Below are 27,988 nucleotides of genomic sequence, written 5' to 3' on the forward strand. Positions count from 1 at the left end.
TTATCCTGCAATAAAAACAGCAAGAAGATATGGGTCAGACAGCGGACAAACAAGCCATACTCTATTAATAATATGAATGTCCTTGACCTATCTTTCTGCTTTACCCATGGCTATATCATCTAATAACTCTGCTATTATTAGAATTAACAAACATTACAAGAAACGACTTTATCTATAACAAACACATTGTTTTGTTGTTTTTTGCACATTCCACCAAAGTAACAAAAGCATTAAAGAACAAATAAAAAGTTGCGTTCAGTGTAATCACTCAATGTTTAAACCGGCACACTAGAAATTAAGCTTGAAGGAATATTCTAAATTAATATCAGTCGACAGCATTTGTGGAATAATGTTGATTAGCACAAATAATCATTTTGACTCGTCCCTCCTTTTCTGTAATAAAAGAAAAAAATCGAGGTTACAATGATGCAATGGAAATAAATGGGGCCAATTTTTTGAGTGTTTAAAGGCAGAAATGCGACGCTTACAATTTTATAAAAGCACTTACATTAATTCTTCTGTTAAAGCTTCTGTTTTATTTGAGCTGTAAAGTTCTTTATATCAACGTTTTTGCTTTCGTTTTAGGGTTTTCGGTGTTGTGTCACCATGGCAACAAAGGTGTTAAATTGGATATAATTTTACACAGAAAAGGTTTGTAAGAGATTTGATCATACTAAAATCTTTTTAACACGCATAATGTTTGTCTCTTGTAGTTTTACTTTTCAAACAGTGAGTATTTTAACGTTTACGGATTGGCCCCATTGACTTCCATTGTAAGTGCCTCACTGGAATACAGATTTTTGCTTTGTTTTGTTTTTTTGTTTAGTTTTTTAAGGAGAGACCATTCAAAATGAACTTTTGTGGTAATCAACATTATGCCACAAATGCTGTCAATCGAGATTAACTTGTATTGAACCGGAACTTCTTAAGCAGGGGGTAGGAATTACCAGTGTGACAGTTTAAACATTCAGTGATTGCACATTTTATTGGTTCATTTATGCTTTCCATACTTTGGTGGAATGGGCAAAATATGTGTGTGTTATAGATAAAGTTGTTTCTTGTTTAGCTTAAAAAGCAGCTGACTCATTCGTAAGAGATTAACTTGCGGTAGTTATACAAATGGTTGTTTTTCAGACACAAAATACTGTGGCAGCTATTATTTTGATGATTACAGAGTCTAAATGAGGAAGATATTTTGTTATTGAGTGATGTGAGTTCATTCACTGTCTTGTGAAAAACTTTTTAAGTATAACTTTTTAAGTATTAATATTTTTGAGTATTAAGGTAAAATAGTGCCTAAATGATTTGCACGTGCAGAGTAAGAGTTGTAAAAGCATAAATGAAGTTACAAGCATTATAGAAAAATGTGCATGCACAGAATAAGATTTGTGAAAGCGTAAATCAAATTGCAAGCATAAGAAACAAATATTAGCAATACTTTAATGTTTTGCTTAAATTTAATTCATGTGTTGTGAATCTGTAATTGCATATTAACACAAAGTAAATGTGGTCTGTATTCTTCTAAATTCCTTTTTTTCCACGCTTACACTTTTGGCACTATTTTTGTGCCTAAATATGGCCAAAACCATTGCAAACCTGCAATTAGCGATATGGAAGCAAAGAAAGGGTGTCATGAACAGCAAAACAGATTTGTATATTTTAAATAAACTACTGCAAACGTGTAAATGACTTGTGTTTGTGGCATCAATATTTTCCAGAAATAATCCAATATAAACTGTTCTGTCTTCCCTTTTGTTGCGCTCACACTTTGGCACAAATTTCTCACTGAAAAAGGTTCTGCAAACATGAGGGCGAAGGCAGGTTTACCTGCTTCTAGTAACCAATCAAACTAGTTTTTCCTTGATTTTACTCTGAACTGATTGGTTTAATAACATAACAGACAGCTTCTTCTTCATATGGCTGAGCATTGTTCCTCTGGGTATCTCTCCTCTCTTAAATATTAAACTTGAATATTATTTGTCATATTTATTTGAAATATTAATTTTAATATTTAAGTTGTTATAATACAACTTTTGTTTTGACTGTCTGGATTTTAGTTTCTCATGAACTTGTCCATTTCCAACAGGAGTCCCATTAGAAGCTGCTTTGGTGATAGTCCAATACCATCTAGTGGTTTGTTTCGATATTCCAGAAATCCAATCTATGGATTTCCATTTTAACCTTGAACCTTTGAGTATGTACTTGATTGTTTGAACTGTTCTTTCAGCTTGACTATTGAATTGAGCAAATCCTGGAGTGATAATTTTGTGCTCAAATTCCCAGTTCTCTGTGAAGCACTTGAACTCCATACTTGTATACTGTGGTCCATTGTCAGTTATGATGACATTTGGTATGCCATGTCTAGTAAAAAGGGACTTCATGGCTACAATGACACCTTGACTTGTGGGTTCACTCAGTTTTGCAATTTCTGGAAACTTGGAGTAATAGTCAACACAGAGTAAGTACTCAGATCCATTGTGATGGAATATATCAGTACCAATCTTTGCCCATGTTCTGCCTGGAAATGTGTGCGGTATTAATGGTTCTCTTGGGTGGCTGTTTCTGTGAGTGTTGCATATGGCACACTGAGACACCATGTTCTCTATCTGAGTTGACATACCTGGCCAGTTGGTAGTGTCTCTAGCTCTTTCTTTCAATTTCACTATGCTCAGGTGTGATTCATGGACTTTGTTCAACATTTCTTGTCTCAGTTGATATGGTATGATGAGTTTTGCAGCTTTAAACATCAGTCCTGATGTATAACTGATTTCTTCTTTGAATGTCCAATATGTGTGAATTTCATGGTGATATCTTTCAGCATTTGTATTTCAGGATCTTCTGCTGTAGCTTTCCTGAACAACTGTAGTTTCTTTTCTGAGATGGGCATACCCAAAAATCTCTAAGCAACATCCTCTGGAGTCTAGAAGGAGTTTGTTGGAACGGCTTTTTGAGGATTCTCTCAAGTGATTTGTGATCACTTTCTACTTGAATCTCTATGTCGTATACATACTGATGACACTTCTCACATCCTTAGACAATGGCAAGTAGCTCTTTTTCAATTTGAGCATAACAACACTGGTAATCTATGTGTGCTTGTGATCAGTAGGCTACTAGTCTTTGATCTTGCAGTAAGACTGCTCCTATTCCTTCAGAGCTAGCATCTACAGACAGATTTAGGGGTTTGTTGACATCATAGTACTTTAGTGTTGGTTGCAACGTCCAGCAATGTTGGTTGCGTTAGTTGCCAATGTTTTCAGCTTTTCTCTTGTTCATGTCCCCAGTGCCATTCGGTGTCATTTTCAAGCAGCTTTCTGAGAGGTGCACTTCTGACAGATTGGGAATTAACTTGGCAAGACACTACAGCATACCCAAAAATCTCTGAGCCTTTTGTCTTCTGGTGGTGGTAATTTGACTACAGCTCTTACTTTCTCATCATCTGGTTTGAGTCCATCAGCTGGGAGTACACGACCAATGTATTTGATCTGTGATGTTCGGATCTGGCATTTCATTTTATTCAGCTTAAGATTGTACTCTCTTGCTCTCTGCATGAGTTTTTTTAGTCTGTGATCATGTTCTTGTATGGTTTCTCCCCACAATAACAGATCATCTACAATTTTGATCACACCATCCAGGTCTTCAATCATCTGTGCAATGGCTTTTTGAAATTCTTCTGATGCCGAAGATATTACAAAAGGTAGATGAAGGAATTCCTATGGATATTAATGAATGATTGTGATACACCATACAAATCTAGCAATTCCACACTGTTTGATTAAATGCCTGTCATTTGTGACCTGAACTCAACCTGTTCGACTGACCCTGTGCATGAGATAGGTTATCTGGTCTCTTCTAGTCCGCCTAAAGGAAAATGCCATCAGCATTTATCTCACTGGAATCCAGATTAGAGCCTCAGAAGTCTTCAAATTTTGTTGATATTTATAGGCAACCGAATATTCCCCAGTAACCATTCACTTCCATTGCATCTTTTTTCCATACAATGCAAATTAATGGTGACTGAGGCTGTCAGTCCCTAACATTCTAACCAAAATCTCCTTTTGTGCATCATGGAAGGAAAAAAGTTTTACAGGTGAGTAAATGACGACAGAATTATTAGATTTTGAGCTTTAAAATGATTCTGCTAACGGTTAATAATGTAATTATTTTAGAGGTAAGCAATTCAAAATAAATTGTTATAACACATTACCTCTCTGTACAGCCTATGAGGAATTATTTCATACATTTATAGGTTATATCCACATCTTTCGTGACTTGTTACTTTATTATTGTTGTGCGCGCAAGGTCACGTGACAATATGCGCACGTGTGAGTGACAGAGGGGCCTATGGAGAGAGCGCGTGTGGGAGAGGGAAGGGCTCGCTCTCGTATCCGGAAGCTTCAATTCTTCATACTATGGCGAGGGATGGTTCATTAATATTAATTAGGTTACGTGATTGGACTCTTCAGGAGCATTGTTAATTTATATTCATAAGATAAGCCTTAGTCATAGTAAGATGCGTCATTTCGCCAACCTCTCGCTGTTAGTACAGAAACGAAGCGTTTAATCATTGTTCAGCAACGATTGTTTCGTCAAAAATGAGAGTTTTGCCAATGAAAACATTGTTTAAATTATGTGTATTATACGGGCAAGAGATCCTCGGAAATTCAATTTAATCGCGGCTGGTCATTCATTTATAGTGACTTTACCACACAGAGGTAAGCAGACTAATATGCCAATATGTAAGTCTCCGTAGTATAGGTTTGGGTTTATGTTTTATAAACTGACAATTCAGGCTATATTTTCCAGTATACCGGGCATTATAACCTTTTGACTGATATTTAAAACGACATGGGTTATTGCCCAACAGATTGTGTGAGTCTGTTCATTATCTCAATAAATGATCTGTACTTCGCTTAATAAAAACGGTTTATTTACTTTTGTAAAACCAAAATATCAGAGCGTTATGTCATTTACCTTTCGTAGATAACTTTTTGGGTTTAAAAGTTGTCAGCATTTGTCATTATTTTGGTATGTGCATGAAAAATAGACGAAATTAAATACATATTCTATACAACAGACACATTTTAATGTACACTGTAATGTACTTTATAAGTGTGTGTGTGTGTGTGTGTGTGTGTTTCGAGTCTTTCGCTCGAAGGTGTGTATGGTTTTTATTTGGTTGACAGTTATAATAAATGTTTAACATACACTTTCATTGTTGCTGTTTGAAACACACTCAAACAGTCTCGTTTAATCTCTTTATTGTAGGTCAAACAAGTGTATGACTTTCTGGACTTTGCTCCGGAGATAAACGAATTGCTTTAGTTTTGTTATTACTAAACTAGCCAGTTTAATTTAAATTCGATTACATTTTCCAAAGAATTATATCATTGAAAAAGTACAACGGAATAACGGGGGCAGATTTGTGGTATGGATGTGTGTTGTCATTTAAGTGATTTTTCTCACATGTTCGACGTTACTCTTTGTCTTTAGGCATTCATTAACCAGGGCACTGGAAACAGCTATGCATAATTGATAGATACTTAAATCTAGTATTTAACAACTAATACACTGAGGAAAAGGACCGTGTTAGTGCTTAATAAGTACAGTTTTGGAGGCTCGTGATTACAGCGCCGCCAGGCAGGCATGTGCAGAGAGGATTTTGCAGAAAATGAGGATTGGACGTGAGCTACGTGCGCATCCAGGGGTAGACGAGATGACATGGAGAGGCTGGAAAATACGGACCTTTTAAAAGCACACAGAACCGAGAATATCTGTTCAGCGCCAGAGAAAGTCACGAATGGCTGTTGTGAGCCTCATGCGGTGAGTAAAATGGGTCTGAACGCCACCACTGCGGAGGAGCTGCTGGCAGGTCAGGCGTCCAGATCGGAATCCGGTATTACGGTTCTGAAGAACGAGTCTAAAAGCGGTTTGCCGTTGTACAACGGCGAAGGACGAGTGTCCAAGGCTGCTACTAATGAAGGAAGTTATCATGATGTTCCAGTGCAGAAGCACAGTGGGTATTCACATCTGAATGGACTGCTGGAAACCCCCAATGGGGGTCTCACACATATGGGACATGCAGACAGGACTCTATTGCTTGGGAAAAGATCTTGTGGAGATGTTAGATTCAGACACCTGCATCATCAGAGGAGAAGAGATGAGGAAAACCGTGACTCAGGTTTGGGGGCTATTGGTGGTGGTCTTGGAATGGGGGCCGGATCCAGCGGTACTTCGGAAACATCCCATGTACCGGACACTGCTTGCCCTCAGCTTGAATGCAAAAGAAGGAGGCTTGAAACAGACCTCAAAACAGACACAAGCAAAAGCACATGGACGATTGCGCCCCTTGCAGCCAATCACCAACACAAAAACTGCAGTGTGACGAGCCCTGTATCCTCTTCTAGTTGGGTTCACCACAATGGGCATAAAGTTGCAATGAACCATGCACCAGGTCAGGCCAAGCAGGCTGAGGTGCAGTCTGTGACCACCAGTGCAGGATGGTCTCAGCAGTACTTAGTGCCCTGTATGAAGTTATATGGCATTTGTGTTAAAGATGGCTTCCTGGGCTCTCGTCTTGGGGATAAGGTTCTGGAGGAAGTGGAGACTCTAAATCATAGTGGGAAGTTTCGTGGCGGGCAGCTGGTGAGCCAAAAGAGCATCCCCTCCAAGAACATCCGTGGAGACCAGATAGCCTGGGTTGAAGGCAACGAGCCAGGCTGCGAAAATATCGGTGGCCTCATGGCTCACATTGATGAGGCCATAATGCGCAGTGCAACCAATGGACAGCTGGGTGACTATGTCATCAATGGCCGCACCAAGGTGAGTGAGAAGTGACAAGATGGAACATGTGTAATCAGATTTTGGGATAGTTCACCCAAAAATTAAAATTCTGATGTTATTTACTCACCCTCATGAGTTTGCAAAAACGTGTAAATGACGACAGAAATATATATATTTTTTAAATTAATAGAGTCCTTTGTTCGGATTACCATAGTAAGTATTTTAGTACATTAGTATCTGAGTCATTCACTAGTTGAGGTTCATGGGCAAACTTTGCTTGCACTGTCACCAGCAATGCAAAGCTACATGCAGGAAGTTGTGGTTAGGTTTATCAGACGAGATACCCAAGATGCTGACTTTTCGTACGGTAATCTCTTTGCTTAAATAAAAGAATCTCTGTCGATCTCGGATCTGTAGCCCATACACAAACAATGCATTTTTACTGCCACTAAAATGCAGTGCTTGTGAGTAATGTGTGTGCGTATAGTGGGATTGTAAAGCCTAATCAAAACTTGACATGCAAAGCAACTGATCATGTACTATATCAAAAACACAAAGTTGTACTCTGCAATGGCATATTGCCTGAAATGTATTTTGCTACATAAATCATGTTGGCGGAACCTAATATTCAAACTTATAGGTATTTAAAATAATATTAATCTTAAAGCTGCACTACGCAACTTTGTGCTCTTTAGCGACATCTGTGGTTAAAACTTAAAATTGCAAGCAATTTGCAGAAGAACACTTTACGTCAGTCGTGTTTCGGTACTGCTCTTCTGGTGGATGAATCTCATGAGTTACCTGTGTCTGACCATGACTGGGTGATATTCATAGCTGGAGTCATAACCTGCTATTTTCATGTTGATATTATGTTATGCAATTAAACATTTAAAACTGAAGTATTACTTGCTTCGATGAAGATAAAAACACTCCTATTTATTTACATATTTTGAATGAATGAATTTTACACTTGTATCACTTTTCTGAAACTACACTCAAAGCACCTTTACATACAGAACAGGGGACTCACCTCAATCAACACCAGTATATTTTAATATGATTATTCAAGTGTTTTATCTAATAATAATGTTTGTATTGTACTACACTTATCAATTTAAGAGGTGAAATTCATGTTATGGCTGATACGAGTTCAATAGAAAACGTAATTTTTTTATTATATTGTACAGCCTCAGTTGATAATGCCATTGAACCGTAATAGTACAATAGTATGTCTATGCAGGGCTCAACGCTAAGGATTTTTTCTACTGGCACGTTTGGGCCAGTGCTTCAGATGCTTCAGTGCTGTCCCCAACACAAAAATGAAAAAAAGCTGTTTTTACCATCATGGCTTAAAAAAAATTTGTCCGACGCTAAATATATTTTATATCCTGTATATTATGTTTTGTACCTGAGCGGTCCTGTCATTTACACATGCATTTTAAAGCGAATAGTTCTGTGGAGCAAATTATGTTTTTTCAGTCACCCATTTAGTCATTCTGTCAACTTTTGGGCCTAATCTGTGAATTAAGAATGTGGATATAAACATGAAATTAGACAACCCAAACAACACCAACACTGACTGTTATACAAAGCACAAAAAGAAAATACCAGTACAGTCCAGAAATGAGACATGAAACAGGTGCGTAATGAGGATGATATAAAGTAGACTGTTTTAAATAGTCATATTCACCCTGCACCTGAACAGCTCGGAAAATAATAACCAGAGTGATTTTGCTTCTTTTCATATCAAATGCCATTATCATGTCGAATTAATGTTTACGTTTTGAAATATTGCCTATTTAAATGCATATTTTCATTTTGGATACTGAGCTCATGATTCACCCATGTGTATAAACGGGGTTTAACTTTTTATTATTATTATTAAAAATAACGGGTTATTACGTTTCATTCTGCACTTCATCTTTAAAGGCAAATTAATGAGATAAAGGGTGCTTTTTTAATTTTTTTACTATGGGAACAATTCTAGCACTCTATCCCTTTAAGAGAGCGCATTCATGTTAAACTATTCATAGTTTAAAATGCCATATTGGATGACGTTTAGTGTATGTGAAAAGCACCGCGTTTTACACTGTTTGGCTTGGCATATAACGCTGTAAAAAACACTGTTTTTGGTTGCACAAAAGCACCACTATTTACAGCGTTTTCTATGTAGTATAATAAGCCCAACCTGCTAGTTTGATCAGCCAGTAAAGTTTGATGTGTTCTCACCCATTCAATGATGAACAAAGACCAGTTCACTGCTGCAGGTTATTTCCGCCAATTACATTTACATTTATGCATTTGGCAGATGCTTTTATCCAAAGGGACTTACAGTGCAATTATTACAAGGACAATCCCCTGGAGCAACCTGGAGTTAAGTGCCTTGCTCAAGGGCACAATGGTGGTGGCCATGGGGTTCAAACCAACGACCTTCTGATTAACAGCCCTGTGCTTTAGCCACTACGCCACCACCAGCTCTATTGCTCATTTAAGTCAAACAAATCAAAATGGCCAGAAGAAACTTCATTTTGCATTGCTGCCGGTGTACAGTTCAACTGGTTTTCATGTTAACTGGAAACCTTCTTCCATTTTACTCCAGATGTAAATGACCAGCAGTAGATTAGTTGATTCTGAAAATCATGGTCATGACTCAATATTTTGCTCTCCATTAAATGTAAACTTACTAAATAATGCTTCAGTGCATTATTCATTTGAGCTTTGAACATATTAAAGGGTAAAAAGACAAATGACTTCCATAAGTGAGACATGGAGACAAATTTGGTGATAAAAGTTGATAAAAAAATACATTTTGTAGATAAAGTTAGTACCATATCTCAAAACACTAAGAAATGGTTTCATAATAATGACTTAGTATCTCATTATATTGAGAAACATTCTCATTATTATGACAAAATCACTTTTTAATCAACTGTGGTGCAAACCAGCTTCAATATACAGTCAACTATATTCAATAAAAAAAAAAAACATGACTAAACATGTTCATATTCTTTTGATGTAATAATATGCCTTCATATGTGATAAGTTATCACAATGGTAATATGGCAATGTCATAATGCTTTGTAAAAAATGTAACTCTTTCATATAGTAAAATCAACAATGGCAATTTACTACAAATAGACCATTGCTGTGTCTGAAATTGCCCAATACCCCCTCATTCACTGAAATAGCAGATGTAAGTGCACAATATTAGAAATGAGAGATTGAAAAAGGGTGAGCAACACTTACGTAATATACTCTGTGCATCGGAGAGGCTGCGGAGCTATTGCAGAAACAAGTTAGTCACATATGTACTTTCCATGTGTATTTTCATCTTACACACACCGTAGCTTACTTTGTAAAATAATGATTATGATTATAATAATAATAACTGATTGTTTTTTGTATCTATACATACGCCACATTGTGGTTTCATTCATGGTATGAAACATGAATGAAATACATGAAATTAATACAATAAATCTTCACTCTGTTTAACATGCTTAATATGTTCATAATGATTAGAAATAATAATGAACTGCCAACAGGAAAAACCACAAATGAACAAGTATATATTATATTTAATTTAATTATTTATTTAATATCACAAAACTTTTCCATCCAAACTGTGCTGCATTTAGAGAAGATATCACAGGCGCATAGTGTCCTCATCTGACCACAAATAGTACTGATGTAATCAAACAATCATGAATGAATTGAGAATGAAAGATGAATACATTTCCTACAGGTGATAACCCATTATTTGAATAATACGTTTTATTATAATTTCCTTTACAGTTTTCTGAGTTCAAAATGTCACCTCAGAAATATAGAGAAGAAATACACTGGTGCATTAAGATTAATTAATTGAATTAATTAATAGATGAATTGAAGAAAATCATTACAAATCATTATAATTTTAGCTCACTATATTAAAAAAAAAAATTAATCATGAAATAATTGATTAAAAAAAAGGTATATATTAGGGCTGTCAGTCGATTTTGAAAATTTTTAATCAAATTAATTTCATGGTGTCCCGATTAATTAATCGCATATACAAATATTTGCTGAGAAAGCCCCTCATATAGCAATAATTCAATATATAATGATGAAATAATTATACATAGTTATCTTTAGATATTTTTTATTATATATATATATATAATACAAAATATTCTGATAATTAAAATGCATTACATTCTTGTAGCAGAAGAGTTCGTCATTAATAAGACAATACAAAAAGCGGCTTCAGAATACAATATATTGTTTACTACCATCATAAGTCAATCATTGGCATACAGTTCACAGCAATCCATTTCACAAGTGAATTTGTTAATCGGTTCGAGATTTATTATGAGGGCTTGTTTAAGGACCCGTTAATTTACACCTGCATCAGACATGCTTGATTTGCGTCTCAGGTGCGTCACATCATAAACAAACAACTTTAAGGTCACTGAGATAAATATAGTTTAATACTTAGAACACATCTTGACATCCCTTAGTTTGGATTTGCGCTCCATCAAGTGTTTTGAACGAAAGAACTTAACGCATGTTTGTGTTGTTCTGCTGCTCAAGGGTGTTTTCTTCACTGTATAAACTGCGCATTGCAAAGCAGCTGAAGTTTCACTTACTGCCCTCTGGAGTAAACAGGTGGTACTACAATCTGGCATTTCTCAGGAATCTTCCTTATACAGGGGCATACGATTAATTGCGTTAATTTTTTTAACATGTTATTTTTACAAAATTAATCACACTGAATTAACGCGTTAAATCAACAGCCCTAATATATCTCTATATATATATAAATTTGTGTGTGTGTGTATATATATATATATATATATATATATATATATATATATATATATATATATATATATATATATATATATCCTGTAAAATTGCCATCACACTTTTGCAGAAATAACCTGCAGCAGTGAACTGGTCTGGCCTGACTCCGTTCATCAAACTTTATTAGCTGTGAAAACCAGCAGACGGGGCTCATTATACTACATAAAAAATGCTAAAAAGCGGCACTTTTTTGCAACCAAAAACCATTTTTTTATGGCCTCATATGCCAAGCCAAACATTATAAAAAGCTGTGATTTTCACATGCAGTAAACATCCTACAATACAGTGTTTGAAACTTTTCGTGCATTTTTTACAGCATTTGAAATTACTGAGGCGTACTTTACGACTTTATGGTTGCCACAAAATACGCCGTTTTAGATGTACATGTGTTAAAACTATTGTGTTATTCTGAGACTCATGGCTTGCCATCCTATGAAAGCACTCTCGGTGTCTGTACATTCTTGTGTGCACACATGTCCATTATATTATGCGCTTGCACGTCTTTGCGAGCTAAATATAATGATGCTCGCTCGTCTCTGAGAGTTCAGTTAGAAGAATTTAGTGGCTCCATGTAGTGTTTGTGCTCTCACACTTGTTGTCTGCTTGCACTTACGTTATAAATGCAGCACTGGCCCGATCGGGGAAGTGACAGTTCTAGCAACTGACTCAAATGTTTCTCAAACTGGCTCCGGGCCATGGGGCAGTCCTTATTGTCCAGCCCTGCTATGCAATGCACACAATGTCACCATAAACTCATAAAACAAGGATTCAATAATGATGGGGATAAATATATACTTTATCAAACATGAAAATGATATGCTTAATATAACAGTTACAAGAAGTCAATTTCAGAAGTCATAACTATTAGTAAACATGTCACAGTAACTTCCCCCGACAACATAAATACATTGTGATTGGTTAACACACAAGTAATGTTCGATTCATACAAGCATGACAAGCAATATTATCTTCAACAGCCATAACAGAAAACATATCCAAGCATTATAGCAGGTAAACAACTTGGCCAACGGAAAACAGATAAACATCCAGACTGCAGCGATGCTGTCCTGAACTGTTAGTGTTACTAAATTCAACTGAACGTAGTTTCTCCAGCTGAAACATGCGACAGCCAGTACATCGTTCCTGTGTTTACGCACATGACGTACATATAAAATACATTTCCAATTGATAAAGCGCTTCAACCGTTCTCCATGAAAATGTTACTTATTATACTAGGGCTGTGAATCATGTGATTAATCATGGTACATTACAAAAAACATTACAAAAATTATCATAAATATAATTATTTTATTTATTATTTTATAATTATTAGACAAATTTTTACAGGTATAAATCTTTGCTAAAAGTATGTTTACGTGCCATAAAATCAGTTAACATGCTGTAATTAAAAGTTTGGCAAAATCTTCTGGTGTTTTCCAGTGGACTTTTTTAATAAAAGTATTATATGGGCAGATTAAATTTATATCAAGCTTTATTGGCAAGTGTACATTGCCAAGGCATTATAGACACTATAAATACAGATATAAAACAAATGCTGAAGTTTAAAATCTCAAAACTATTATTTTCTCTGGCCACCGTTCAGTCTCTATTATGCACACGCTGGGTCTCTCTTGCGTGGTTTCACTTTTGACACTGGTTCAGATGACAGTGTGTGGGTGTTTTCAGGAGATGCAAAAATATACGGCATCACCACTTGCGGGTGAAGTCTCCATACTCTGTACAGTAAATCTGCACCTGTGTTAATTATGCCCAGGACATGCGTTGCATGTCATTCATGAAGTTTCCTTTGTGAGCGTGTACATTTTGGACATTTTTATATGCCAATTTTAGCTACAGGAAGTGGGGAATAACATTAGTGAAGTGAAAAAAAGGATACTGCATTAATTATTATTCTAAAAACAAAAATACGATTTAAACAGTCGTAACTATTAATCGTAGGAATGAACGTATTAAATATCCCATCCCTATATTATAGATATTTTATATACATTATGTTATCTTTGGGGATGTATAAAACATGAATAATAAACTTTGTTTTTCCAGAAGTTAATAAGAGGTTAATTTCAAAATTAAGTTAATCGGTAAAGTCAAGCTCATCAGAACATGAGGGTTAAAAATAGGCCCTTGATCTTATAAAGAAATCTGTTTGAATTGTTTGAAATTTTATGTAGGTTAAAAAAAAAAAATTCTGACATCACAGAAACTTGATAATTTATTCTGTTGCTCAATTAGCTTGGCAGAGAAGATTGAACATTGTGCCTCGATGGAGTCATCGTCCCGTATGCCCTCAGTGTTGCATCAGTCATGTCAGCCCGCTACAAGCGTCAGATTGAAACTGCCCCTATGACGCAGGTCTGGTTATTTGAGCTTGCCAGGACTTACCAGTGTCCAATGAAATGCCCTGTTATATGATCTTCAGGCTATGGCATTTTCCAGACGCAAATTAGACAGTTGTAATCTTCTGTTTCTTGAGTTTCAAAAAAACTTAAATTATTTTTCTTTTTTAAGGAATAGTTCACCCAAAAGTGAAAATTCTGTCACCCTCACTATGTTGTTCTAAACCCGTATTTACATATATCCTGATTTTATTTCTATTGCAGAACACAGAAGGAGAATTTTTTAATGAATATCTTCTGTCTGTCTCTTCAATACAATAGCAGTTGATAGCATCTCAATGTAAAGCTTATAAAAGGATCCAAAAGTATCATAAAAGTAGCCAATGTCACTTATGGATCAAATTCCAAGCCTACAAAATGCAAACGATAGATTTTTACATCTATCGTGTATCTTTTATACCTTATTTATCTAAATATTGAGTCTCTATTTCTGAATATTCAAAAGATTTAGGCCTAGAGCTGTTGTTTGAGTGTTGTATGAGTAATGAATGCTAAGACATATGCATTAACAGCTCAGAGACACGTGGACTTTCCTTGTAATCACAGTCTGTTCATTGCTGTTGCCATTAGAAACCTGAGCTGAATGACCTTCCTGTGGATCTGACAACAGTGTCAGCATGTTGACGTCAGCTCTTTTGGGAGAGTAATTCAGTATGGAGTGGCCACAACCCACATGAGTCTTCTGTTCAGTGGGTCAGATCAGTCAGACTGCAGTCAGTGGACTCACGGCAGTGAATAGATTTTGATCTGCAGTGAGGACTTTCTGAGCAATGGTTAAATCCAGCGTCAGTCTTAAATTTGCCCTCTCAGTACTGCTTTCATCTCAGACCATGTAGCTTATGATTTAGACAGACATATAGGCATACAGACAGTTAGATAGACAGACAGACAGTTAGATATATAGATAGATGGATGGATGGATTGATGGATGGCATTGCACTGATTGACTCTGATCACTCCTTCCTTTATTTATTGTTCTTTTTTTCCTCTCTTTCTCCTCTCCCATGCCTTATCACAGACCCCACACTTTTTAGTTGGCCAAAATATTTCCACTGCCGTTGTCCTGGAAACAAGACACGGTACCCATGCCCAGCTATTGCACACTCCCTATCTGTCTCTGACGAAACCAGTCCTTTTGGTTGAAGTCTGTAGTTTCGTCCTTGTCCAAATACGTATCATTCAGTCTCTAATATATTGTGCGTCCACATGGACAGTTGCGGATAAATGAAGGATTAAAAACTAGGGAACATCGAGTACCAGCGTTTAGCTGCACCAGCCACATAGTGTCTGCAGTAGACCTCACATGCCCCTCCCAGAGGACAGCATGCGCACCCAGAGTAACAGGCTCATGCAACAACCATCTATATACAGCCAAACAAAGCATTACCAGGCAGAGCTCACATAGACTAATAGAGTACTGCAAAATCTGCATTCATTTTATAAAAGGAGATAAATAGACTTCTAAGGAGCATGTCAAATATTGAATAGGGTGGCTAGGGTGTATTTTATTTTTACGCATGCTGGTATATATATACCGTATATAAGTATATTCCTTTAACCGTGAGCCTATATGGATGCTTGTGTAGTATGACTGCTTTGTGATAATCTTTAGAAGTCAACAGCAAGCGCATGTGAAGACGACATGCACAGACTTCTAGAAAAACATAGAAAAACTGGGCTGCACAGACAGTCCACACGTACTGTGAAAATGGTTTCTAGAAATCTGAATAAGAAAGCCAGAATATGCCTGTATTTATGAGATGTTTGGATCATCCTCTAACTGAACATTAATTTATATCCATGCATGTCCAAACAAAGTGAATTCATTTTAGACAGTGAAAATTCAACCTATTAAAGACACATTTTTGCAACATTTTACAAACATTTAAATAAACATCATAACATACATTTTGCAATTCATCATGCTTTTTGGTGTTATTGTTAAGCACATGAATGAGAATTTATGATTTGATTTAATTTTAACCCCTATGACCTACTCATCGTCTGTTTTCTCATCATCAAGGTTTACACTCTTTTATCTCAGCACACCCTGTGCTCAATATCTACCTGGCAATCAAGACATGAATGGATGTTACGTAATCAATCAAAATTGTTTTAAGGAGTTGTTGTATTGTAATCCTGTAACAAAATTTTATATCAGGGTCTCACACAAATTGTTTTGTAGCCTCAATTTTCTTTTTGGAGCATCAAATTTTCTTATTTGAAAAACAAATTCTCATAAATTGTTGCTGTCTTAGGACCTATTTACAATTAGTCACTACATGTGTCTTGATTAATCTGATTGCACATTCCATTTACACCTGGCCACATTAAAGTTCACTTTCATTTAGTTTTTATACATTTGAGAGAGTTTCTCTTTGGCCCATATAGAAATTGCCAATCAGTTTTTGAGTTTTGTAGTTGCTCCATTCACGTGTCTCCTTCCTCATTACTAATCACACTTTGAGGCATGTATTGATTACTGCGTACAACCACTTCCCGGTGGTGAGCGGCGATCAGTCTCATCTAGCGAGCGAGTCTACATAACATTTTTTTATGTAGCGACTATTTCTGCATATCACGCACCTGAAGCCGGCACCTCTATAGGCAAAAAATAATTGATCCTAAAGATCCTTAGGAGTGCGAGGTGGCTAAATCCCCCTCACCCATCTACAGCCCTGATTTGGAACCTAACATTGGTTTTAAAAGCCTTTTCAAAACCTTTGAACTCTATTGAATTGACTTAGCTTTCCCTTAAGGCTGCATTACTTCTGGCTCTGGCCTCAGTAAAACGGGTCGGTAATTTGCAAGAACTGTTAGTCGACAATTCATGTCTACAGTTTGGTCCAGGTCTTTCAAAAGCCATCGTCAAACCCAGAAAGTGCTATGTGCCTACGGTTTTATCCATGGCTTTCAGAACACAGGTGGTTCACCTTCAAGCCTTTTTCCCTCATCCATTTAATTCAGATGAGGAACAGTCCTCGCATTTGTTATGCCCAGTGTGAGTGCTGCACACATACGTTGATCGCACCCACCAGTTCGGACTGTCTGACCAGCTCTTTGTGTGCTATAGAGGATGGACAAAATGAATGTCCGTTTCCAAGCAAAGACTTTCTCACTGGATCGTTGATGCGATCGCCCTGGCAGGGTGCGAATTGCCCAGTTGGTATTAAAGCACACTCAACTAGAGGCATGGCCTCTTCATGGGCATAGACGAATGGTGTGTCCTTTCAAGACATATTATTTTGGAGCAGGTTGGTCTTCTCAAAACAGATTCGAAAGGTTTTACAACCTAGACATAACTTCTCTCTCTTCACAAGTCCTCTCTGTCTAGAGCGGTTGCTATTTCTTTGGCCGAACATTACTTCTGAACTTTTTAAGTACGACTTTTTTACTTCTGAACTTTTTGTACAATTTGCACAACCATCTGCATTCAGACCATTGTAAAGTCCCGAGCACTTTCATTATTAATAAACTTCCTTCCCAACTGGGTTTGTGAAGGGGTTAATTCTTACTATATGACTGTAGTTCATATATCCATTCTAAGTGCTCCTGGCTCACCATGAGGGTTATTCACTTGCAGCATACTCATGTCGGTCACTGTCCCGCAAGACTGCAGCGACATGTTCGAGTATTATGCTTCGGTATCCCTCTCTGGGAGGGTTATGTCGTAAAGTGTGGCGTGATGGGACTCGTTTTCCTATATGCGTCAGCATGACGCAATATTGAGTGAACTGAATAGTAAGGGAATGCTCGGCTCCCTGAAATGAAGGGAACGAGACATTGCGTAAGCTGGCCACACTACAGACTCAGAGTTTTTCACTGCTCAGAGGTGCGAGCGATGTGCTCTTTGTCCCTCAGTCAGATAATTCTGAGGAATGGTGTTTGCGCCGGACAGCGTCACGCCTAAAAGGGAGGGGCTTAAACACCATAGCCAATCTTAGAACTGGTGTTATTGTAGAAAGGTTTAAACTAGGTTGTCGGAAAAGGATTTCCCATATGCGTCACAAGCTGAATAATCGGTTAAGAGCTAATGATTATTCAATTATCAAAATAATCATTAGTTCCAGCCCTAGTTTAAATATCCCCTTTGATTTGAAATTAAGGCTGGGTGATTGTTTCAAATAACCAAGGATCGAAGATCTCATAGAGTCTGTCGTTTTTATGCCATGATGCCCTGTTAAGTGTGATTAATTACAGTCATTAAGACCATGATATATGGTGAACTGCCATGTGGGTGTCTCAAATAATGCTCTCCGAGATTACGTGCTGAAAAAGCTTTTGAATCTGCCTATTCTTGATGGGCATTGTACGTATTGTGTTAGCTAAGACTTGTGTGTGGGGTTTGTACATGTTTGTTCTTCCTGCTTAACTAGACTAGCTTTATCAACATGGATTTCCCATTTTGGTCTAGGCTGATATAACAGGTAAAGGATGGGCAAGGAGGAGGCGGGAGCCAGCTGAAGAGTAAACAAAGTTTTAATGTCAAACTTAAAACAAACATAAACAAACACAGACACACATGCAACACGGCCGCATGCGTCTCTCTCTCGAACTGACGCCTCCAGCTCCCCTTTATCTCGCTCTCCCGCTGATCAGCTGATTTAGCACCAGCCGTGCATCATCACGGTCCGGTAAAGCCCTCCTCCTCGTCACAGCTGGTTTATGCAGGTTTGTGCATGTTTATGTTGTTGGACCAGCATAACCATGTTGTTCATCTTAGCTGGTGAAACTGGTCGATCAAGTCAGTCAGCTAATGGTGTTTAATCAAAGGAAGTGTCCAGAACACTAGCATCCCATGTTGTGGACCAGTATTAAAAACACAACATATGCTGGTTTTTATGATTAGGTTGTAAACTGCTCCTGTTTTCAGATTTCTCTTGAAATGATTTGTTTCATCTTGTTGGAGGTCATAAAGGATATTCAGGAGGAAACCCCTCAGATTATAAAGGACCAACAGGAATTAAAGGTTAATACCTCTGGCCATATACTGTGATGACCTGTGGTGGGGAAGCTACTTTGAAACTTTAAGTAGTTTATAAATATACAGTTTAACTCTCAAATGACAGTTAATACATTTCTTGGACAAAGAATTTGTTGTGGTACAGGAGGCACTATTTTGAAAACAGCAAAAACTTAAAATGTTAAGAATGTTACAAATGTTAAGTTTGTAGCATTACTTCTTTTAATTTGTTACACATCAAAATTGGTAAAAACAAGGTTGTCTTATAGAAAAAAAAGCACAAAACGAAGCACAACACACATCTTCGATTCTGGGGGAGAAATAGGGAAATGGAGAAAAACAACAACAACTTGTACAAGTATTTAGCTTTGTGTATTGGCGCTCTTGTGCCCACTTTGATTTTTGTTCCTCTGTAATTGGGTAATTGAGACTCTGTTCTGTTTGGGTGTCATAGTTGGTTTCCTGTGGAGGTCATGTCTTCTGTTCTCTAATGAGAGGAGTTTGACCGCTTGGCTTCAGCCAAGTCAAAGGCCAATTAAAGTCTATGACTGGCTTGTTTTGGATGGGAACTCTGCTGCAAAATCCAGCTTAAAGGGATAGTTCACCCGAAAATAAAAACTGTCATTATTTACTCACCATTCATGTCATTCAAACCATTATGACTTCCTTTTTTCTGTCCAAATCTAAGGTTGTCGGTCTCTAATATTCAGCCAAACATCTCCATTAGTCACCATTCAATTTTATTGTATCTTTTTATTCCATAAAATGAAAGTGAATACACAATATAATGTGAAATTATGTGGTGTTAGAATGTTTCAGAAAGTTGTTTAGCAACACACAACCAATTTCATTCTCCATCTGAGGGAAACCGGTAAGTGTCGAAGACAGAAGACAGAAAAATACCATAAACCCACAGTAAAATTAATCAAGATAAATCATGCACTCTTTTGAAGTGAGACGATCACTTTGTGTGATGAATAGAACTAAATTTAAGATGTTATGCTTAAATCAAATCAGAAGTACTTAAACCAATTTGAAGGACTACATCAATAACAAAAAACCCTATTGGTTCTCATCGCATCTTGTTACCAAATGTGTGCAACATGACGTCATGACATTTGGTCATGACACTAGATGTCAACCAATGAGGTTTTACGTTATCGACGTTGGCACCACATTTAACTTGTGCTTTTATTAATGTTTTGATTTGATTACTTTTACTGTGGTTCTATGGCATTTGCATCCTTTTTCAAGCTTGACAGACCAAAGTAAATATTCGCTTGCATTATGAAAAAAAAAATCACCTTTTGCATTCCACAAAAAAAAGAAATTCATGGGTTTGGAGTAACATTGGAGTGAGTAAATAATGACAGAATTGTGTACTTTTCCTTTAACAAAATCATGGTGTGTTTTGGCTTTGTAGGAATAGAAATAGCTGCAGATCGTGAAGAAAGCCTATTGTAAAATCAGCAGAACTTGTGTAGCTCTCTTCTCGCATGCAGGGCTGTGACAGATAGGTGTGACGTACGCGCTGCTTCCGCTGTCTGTCGTGCTTATGCTACATGTGCCTGTGTTTAATCCATGTGACACACGTTGTGTTTACTGCTATACTGCACTCCAGTGATAAAAGCTTAGATAAGGGTCAGAGGGAGAGTTTTGATAAAGTGCTGAGCCCGTCAGCTAACAGCAGACCCTGATGACTCCCATTCCTGCTGAAACAATCATGTATGCCAGTACAAATTTGAACGCAAAGGCCATATCCACACTAATACATATTGATTAAAAGCGCCTCTCAAGTGTGAATGAGAGGCAAAAAAATTGCAAATTCAATGCGCTTCCAACCAAAAAACCTGTTAGTGTCGACAAGGCCAAAGTCAAAATGGGACAGTGACAAGGCTATAGACAGATTCATTTTATAAGCTTCTCTAAAAAGAAAATGTTCTTAGAAATGTAATCTTTATTTTTTATTTTTATCTGTATTCATGTTGGGTTCAAATATTTTTGAATTCTTTTAACCCAATTTCAACAAAAATGTAATTGAATGACTATAAATGTCATGTAATGTAACCATAAAATAATCATTAATAATGTATTTTCCAAAACAAATAATTATTTTTAAATTAAAATGTTTTGAAAATGTTTTATTTATTTATTAAAACTTGGAAGGAAAGATTTCTTGGTCTATAGCAAAAACACGCCTTGGTTTTTAAGAAATGTATTGACTCACAGTCATGTGTAAGTGTACTCTTATGATATATCATTTCCTGTTTTTTGTCACATGACAACAAAATACCTTCTGCATATTTGTGACACCACACTGAATTTGAGTAAATTTATACTGTGAAAAAAAGTTTATAAAAAAATATGTATATATTAAAACTTTTAAATTCTAGAATTTCAAAACTTTCAAAATATTTAAACTTTTTAAACTTTTTTGTCTCAGAATGGCTATACCACTTTGCAATTTTGTACTTTATGCCCCATTATAAATGTCTAAATTTTTAATTCAAACATTGTCTTTTTCTCTATAATAATGTAGGGCTCACTCTGCCAACATATTCATTGGCCATGACACAAATATAATAACTAGCCTAGTTATTTTTGCAACATACTTTTATGTGTAAAAATTAAGGCTATGAATTGGTTACATTCAGGGCTGGTCTGTTAAGCTGGCATACCGGTCAAATATAAATCTTACAATCAAATCCAGACTGAAAACACATCTGTTCAGCTGTGCATTTATTCACTGAGCACTGTGCTGCACTTACTTATTGCACTGCATAATTTCTTTTCTATATTCTTTTTCTTTTTTATTAATTTGAAAAATTTCTTTTTAAAATGTATCTTATTACTTTATATTTGTATTTCTTGTTCTTAATTTATTTAATATATATATATATATTAATAAATATATATATATATATATATATATATATATACACTCACCTAAAGGATTATTAGGAACACCTGTTCAATTTCTCATTAATGCAATTATCTAATCAACCAATCACATGGCAGTTGCTTCAATGCATTTAGGGGTGTGGTCCTGGTCAAGACAATCTCCTGAACTCCAAACTGAATGTCAGAATGGGAAAGAAATGTGATTTAAGCATTTTTGAGCTTGGCATGGTTGTTGGTGCCAGACGGGCCGGTCTGAGTATTTCAAAATCTGCTCAGTTACTGGGATTTTCACACACAACCATTTCTAGGGTTTACAAAGAATGGTGTGAAAAGGGAAAAACATTCAGTATGCGGCAGTCCTGTGGGCGAAAATGCCTTGTTGATGCTAGAGGACAGAGGAGAATGGGCCGACTGATTCAAGCTGTTAGAAGAGCAACTTTGCCTGAAATAACCACTCGTTACAACCGAGGTATGCAGCAAAGCATTTGTGAAGCCACAACACGCACAACCTTGAGGCGGATGGGCTACAACAGCAGAAGACCCCACCGGGTACCACTCATCTCCACTACAAATAGGAAAAAGAGGCTACAATTTGCAAGAGCTCACCAAAATTGGACAGTTGAAGACTGGAAAAATGTTGCCTGGTCTGATGAGTCTCGATTTCTGTTGAGACACTCAGATGGTAGAGTCAGAATTTGGCGTAAACAGAATGAGAACATGGATCCATCATACCTTGTTACCACTGTGCAGGCTGGTGGTGGTGGTGTAATGTGTGGGGGATGTTTTCTTGGCACACTTTAGGCCCCTTAGTGCCAATTGGGCATCGTTTAAATGCCACGGCCTACCTGAGCATTGTTTCTGACCATGTCCATCCCTTTATGGCCACCATGTACCCATCCTCTGATGGCTACTTCCAGCAGGATAATGCACTGTGTCACAAAGCTCGAATCATTTCAAATTGGTTTCTTGAACATGACAATGAGTTCACTGTACTAAAATGGCCCCCACAGTCACCAGATCTCAACCCAATAGAGCATCTTTGGGATGTGGTGGAACGGGAGCTTCGTGCCCTAGATGTGCATCCCACAAATCTCCATCAACTGCAAGATGCTATCCTATCAATATGGGCCAACATTTCTAAAGAATGCTTTCAGCACTTTGTTGAATCAATGCCACATAGAATTAAGGCAGTTCTGAAGGCGAAAGGGGGTCAAACACAGTATTAGTATGGTGTTCCTAATAATCCTTTAGGTGAGTGTATATATACACACACACACACACACACACACACACACACACACACACACACACACACACACACACACACACACACACACACACACAGGCGGCCAAAAGTTTGGAATAATGTACAGATTTTGTACTTATGGAAAGAAATTGGTTCTTTTATTCACCAAAGTGGCATTCAAGTGATAACAACGTACAGTCAGGACATTAATAACATGACAAATGTGAATTTTGTTTTCACTATTACAATTTGGAAACAAATAAATGTTCAGAACTTCTTAAACTACTTCAAAGAGTTCTCGTCCACATGCAGCAATGACAGCTTTGCAGATCCTTGACATTCTAGCTGTCAGTTTGTCCAGATACTCAGGTGACATTTCACCCCACACTTCCTGTAGCACTTGCCATAGATGTGGCTGTCTTGTCTGGCACTTCTCACGTACCTTACAGTTTAGCTGATCCCACAAAAGCTCAATGGGGTTAAGATCCATAACACTCTTTTCCAATTATCTGTTGTCCAATGTCTGTGTTTCTTTGCCCAGTCTAACCTTTTCTTTTTGATTTTCTATTTCAAAAGTGGCTTTTTCTTTGCAATTCTTCCCATAAGGCCTGCACCCCCGAGCCGTCTCTTTACTGTTGTACATGAAACTGGTGTTGAGCGGGTACAATTCAATGAAGCTGTCAGCTGAGGAGATGTGAGGCATCTATTTCTCAAACTAGAGACTTTTATGTACTTATCCTCTTGTTTAGTTGTACATCTGGCCTTCCACATCTCTTTTTGTCCTTGTTAGAGCAAGTTGTCCTTTGTCTTTGAAGACTGTAGTGTACACCTTTGTATGAAATCTTCAGTTTGTTGGCAATTTCAAGCATTGTATAGCCTTCATTCGTGACTGACGAGTTTCTAGAGAAAGCCGTTTCTTTTTTTTGAACTAATATTGACCTTAAGACATGTCAGTCTGTTGCATACTGTGGCAACTCAAAAACAAACACAAAGACAATTTTAAGCTTCATTTAATGAACCAAATAGCTTTAAGCTGTGTTTAATATAATGGCAAGTGATTTTCTAATACTAAATTAGCAATTTAGCATGAATACTCAAATACAAAAAAGATGTTGGAGTGATGGCTGCTGAAAATGGGACCTGTCTAGATTTTATAAAAAATTACTTTTCAAATAGTGATGTTGTTTTTTACATCAGTAATGTCCTGACTATACTTTGTGATCAGTTGAATGGCACTTTGGTTAATTAAATTACCAATATCCTTCCTAAACAGCAAAATCTGTATATTATTCCAAACTTTTGTCCACTAGTGTAGTTTTCATTAAACTTCAAGGTTGAAAAAAAATTATAATCTAACTAATGTAGAATTTAGGGATGGGCATTCATCAATAATTTTATATTCGAATATTTAAGCTCATAAAAAACTAATATTCGAATATTCTGTTATTTAAATGAAGGTAATTCATGAGAAAAAGACATTGCAAAACATTTTTTAGTCCTAAAGGATGTGTCACCATAAAAAAACCAAGCTTCTAATTTTAATCAAAACAAGCTTATATATTATATATATTTAAACAAGCAATGCGTGAAAACAAACAAAGAATAGAACAAAAGCATTTAAGCTCATGCAAAGAAAAAGAAACCGCTAATGAAATAGACTGACACAGTTAATGTACAGGACGAGTATAAACACTTGGCATATAATAGTTATCATGTTTATATTGTATCTCATGTCATGTTTTTGTTGAGAAAAACAAGCATATCCACATGCTCTGTAAACTATACTCATTTATACACACCAGTTTAAATGATGGAATGTCCCTTACCTCAGCTAGCATAGTCTTTATCGGATGCCATGTTTGTTGTTTACAGAAATGTCGTGGGGATTATGTTGCTACGGGGATGCTACTTTCTGATGAGCTGCACATATACGAGAGTAAAGCGTACACTGCTTATCCAGTATATTTAAACTGGAACCATCTGAACGTACTGAGTGACAGAACCGTTTGCTCAACAAATGTGACCAACTTGTGTCCACACTCAACAGCGCCACCCAGTGCATTCTGTTATAGTGCCAATTTTAGTTTGTGTGCTCAGGATTGAACATGCACCTCACTGTATATATGGCCAGCAAAGCAAAACTTTGCGATATGGTATTTTTACTATTCAAACAATTATTGCAGAACGAATATTCAAATATTCGACTACTTGTGCACATCCCTAGTAGAATTCAATAGTAGTACACATTAACATTATTGATTTTTTTAGAATTTTCAGTCCATATCACAAACCAATCTTGCAATTTTAACAAAACTTTATGTCAAGCAGCTAGATAACCTAACATAAAATGTAGTATCAACATAGCACTGGTCATATAGGGCAAGTGACAGTACTGTCAACTTCCCCTTATTGTTGAGCCCTGTAATAAATATAGATGTATAGAATAATAGAGCTCACAAAAATAATCATCAAGTTTTATTTTAGGCTGTGTCAAGTTTTGGTCTGTTAAAAGAAGCTCTTTCCAGCTTGGCATGAGCGGTTGACGTGTTCATCACTGTGGCTGTGTATGAGTTAAACTTTAATATTATAAGTCAGTGCTGTATGAGTAACAGGAATGTGGTCACCCTCATAAACAGCACTGTCATTTGAAGATGACAGGTCAAAGCTTATTGATGCAAAAGCCTGCAAGCGGTCAGACAGTGTGACCGCTCTATGCAAACACGCCACACAGTGTGTGCTATTTTAAAGTGCAGACCTGCGTGTACTTTGGCAGGTGCCACAGAAAAGCTTTATCATTCTGACACCAAAGCTGGCTGTAAATCTCTTAAAGGGCCAGCAACCGATTTTGTGACTACACACATCACTTATCATTAGTGTGTTTCTGCATGTTGAAACCCGTTCTTACTCCCAAGGCGTTATATATATAGCCGTTGTGCAAGAGCCCAGCACTTAAATCTTCGTACGCACCTTTATCCTCCGTTCCGATGCAAGCGGCAGGTAAGACCATGGCAGCTTTATAAGGAAGGTGTTACTTTCAATCTTTGGATATTGCAATCATGTAGATATATCACATTGGACTGCCTTTAGCTTTGATTATGGCTATGATAAATTGATTGTTTCGACAACCTTATTCAACATCACAACATTTATTTCCATCCAGAGTTGCATTCATTTTTGGCCGAGATCTTGTATTGATGACGGGAGAGTCGAATCACTCCGTTAGGTCTTCGCCAGCACATCCCAAAGAATTTCATGGGGGTTAAGGTCAGGACTCTGTGGTGGTCAATTCATGTGTGAAAATGATTCCTCATGCTCCCTGAACCACTCTTTCACAATTTGAGCTCGATTAATCTTGGCATTGTCGTCTTGGAATATGCCTGTGCCGTCAGCGAAAAAAATCAATTTATGGGATAACCTGGTCATTCAGTACATTTAGGTAGTCAGCTGACTTCATTTAATTGTCACATAACATTGCTGAGCCTTGACCTGACCAATTGAAGCAACCCCAGATCATAGCATTGCATCCACTGTTTCTTCAGGGAAGCTGATGGTTCACCACTATCCTTCCAGGTTTTAATAATGTGTTGGACAGTTCTTAACCCAATTCCAGTGATTTCAGCAATCTCCTTAGTTGTTTTCTTTGCTTGATGCAGACCAATAGCTTGCCCCTTCTGGAACACAGTAACATCTTTTCAACGACCACAGGATACGTCTTCCGACATGGTTGTTTAAGAAATAAGAAGCTACACACTGCATCAGTTAGGGTTAAATGACTTTTTTCAGCTCACACATTAATCACTGCAATAATGATCCAACATAGGCTCTTAAGTATCTGCTAATTTAAATCCAAACAGTGACTTTTGGTCAAGCAGTGTCCTATTCTAAAGCATACGATAGCCTTGTGTAAGAAACAGAGTGAAACTGAAGGTTTTAATCACTGAAAATATTTTCCCTCTGTGATTGCAGTGACATCCTGATCCTAGCTAAGAGCTCTACCGGTCACTTCACATTCAAACGATACATCTGAACTTGAGCTTGTGACAGGCGAGAACCAATGCCATTTTAAATCGCTGACGTCAAAGCCAGTGTCGTAACACTTATGGAGGCGGCAGTTTTTGAATGTGTTAGAACGAGTCGAGAGCTAAAAGTGTTATGATGGATGCCGGAGGACCGTGATTGTTGAATAAAAATGTACACTCAATGAATACTTTATTTTGAACACTATGGTCCAAATAAAATGCCTGACGTCGTGGTCTACTGTTGTAGCCCATCCGCCTCAAGGTTTGACATGTTGTGCATTCTGAGATGCTATTCTGCTCACTAAACTTGTACAGAGGGGTCCGATACCACGTTCATGTAGTTGTACTCGTGCTTGTAAAAATGCTCCGATACCTAAAACCAATACCAACTGACTGTGGCATGGGGGAGTGGTCATGTGTCGGTCTGCAGGAGAGGGAGAGCGGTAAGGATCGTCACCTGTGTTAGAGTACACTAACACCTGAGTCTAATTATAATGATGGTGGAGAGAGACCTGAAAAGGCACACCAGAGCGTCAGTGTGGGAGAGAGTGACCCAGGTGACAAGCCTTACCACTCTCACTATCCCGCAGACCGACACATGATCACGCTGACGTATGAATGTCATTACGTAAACATTTAGATCTCTTATTAAAATCACGTTATGTCCTAGTGAGATAATTTAACAGCAAAAGCTTCAATTTAATGTGATAAATATATAGTTTTCATGTGCTGCACGTTTCAAATGTGAGTGCTTGTGAATGTGTGAAGTGACACAAAGTGCTCATACCCTTTAGAGATCCTTGGTCAATACATGGAA

General features: G+C 37.2%; 1 protein-coding gene across 1 annotated transcript in view; it reads left to right on the forward strand.

The window, feature by feature from the left end:
• The first annotated feature begins 4,536 nt into the window (after window positions 1-4,536).
• LOC127629963 (prolyl hydroxylase EGLN2-like) overlaps window positions 4,537-27,988 on the forward strand; it is a 32,614-nt gene continuing 9,162 nt past the window's right edge. The window contains exons 1-2 of the mRNA XM_052107300.1: window positions 4,537-4,712; window positions 5,491-6,819. Coding sequence (XP_051963260.1) covers window positions 5,719-6,819 — 1,101 coding nt within the window. The 5' untranslated portion in view covers window positions 4,537-4,712; window positions 5,491-5,718. The remainder of the gene's footprint in view (window positions 4,713-5,490; window positions 6,820-27,988) is intronic.

The sequence above is a fragment of the Xyrauchen texanus genome, chromosome 36 (genome assembly GCF_025860055.1).
Source record: "Xyrauchen texanus isolate HMW12.3.18 chromosome 36, RBS_HiC_50CHRs, whole genome shotgun sequence".
In the NCBI taxonomy this organism is placed as follows: domain Eukaryota; kingdom Metazoa; phylum Chordata; class Actinopteri; order Cypriniformes; family Catostomidae; genus Xyrauchen; species Xyrauchen texanus.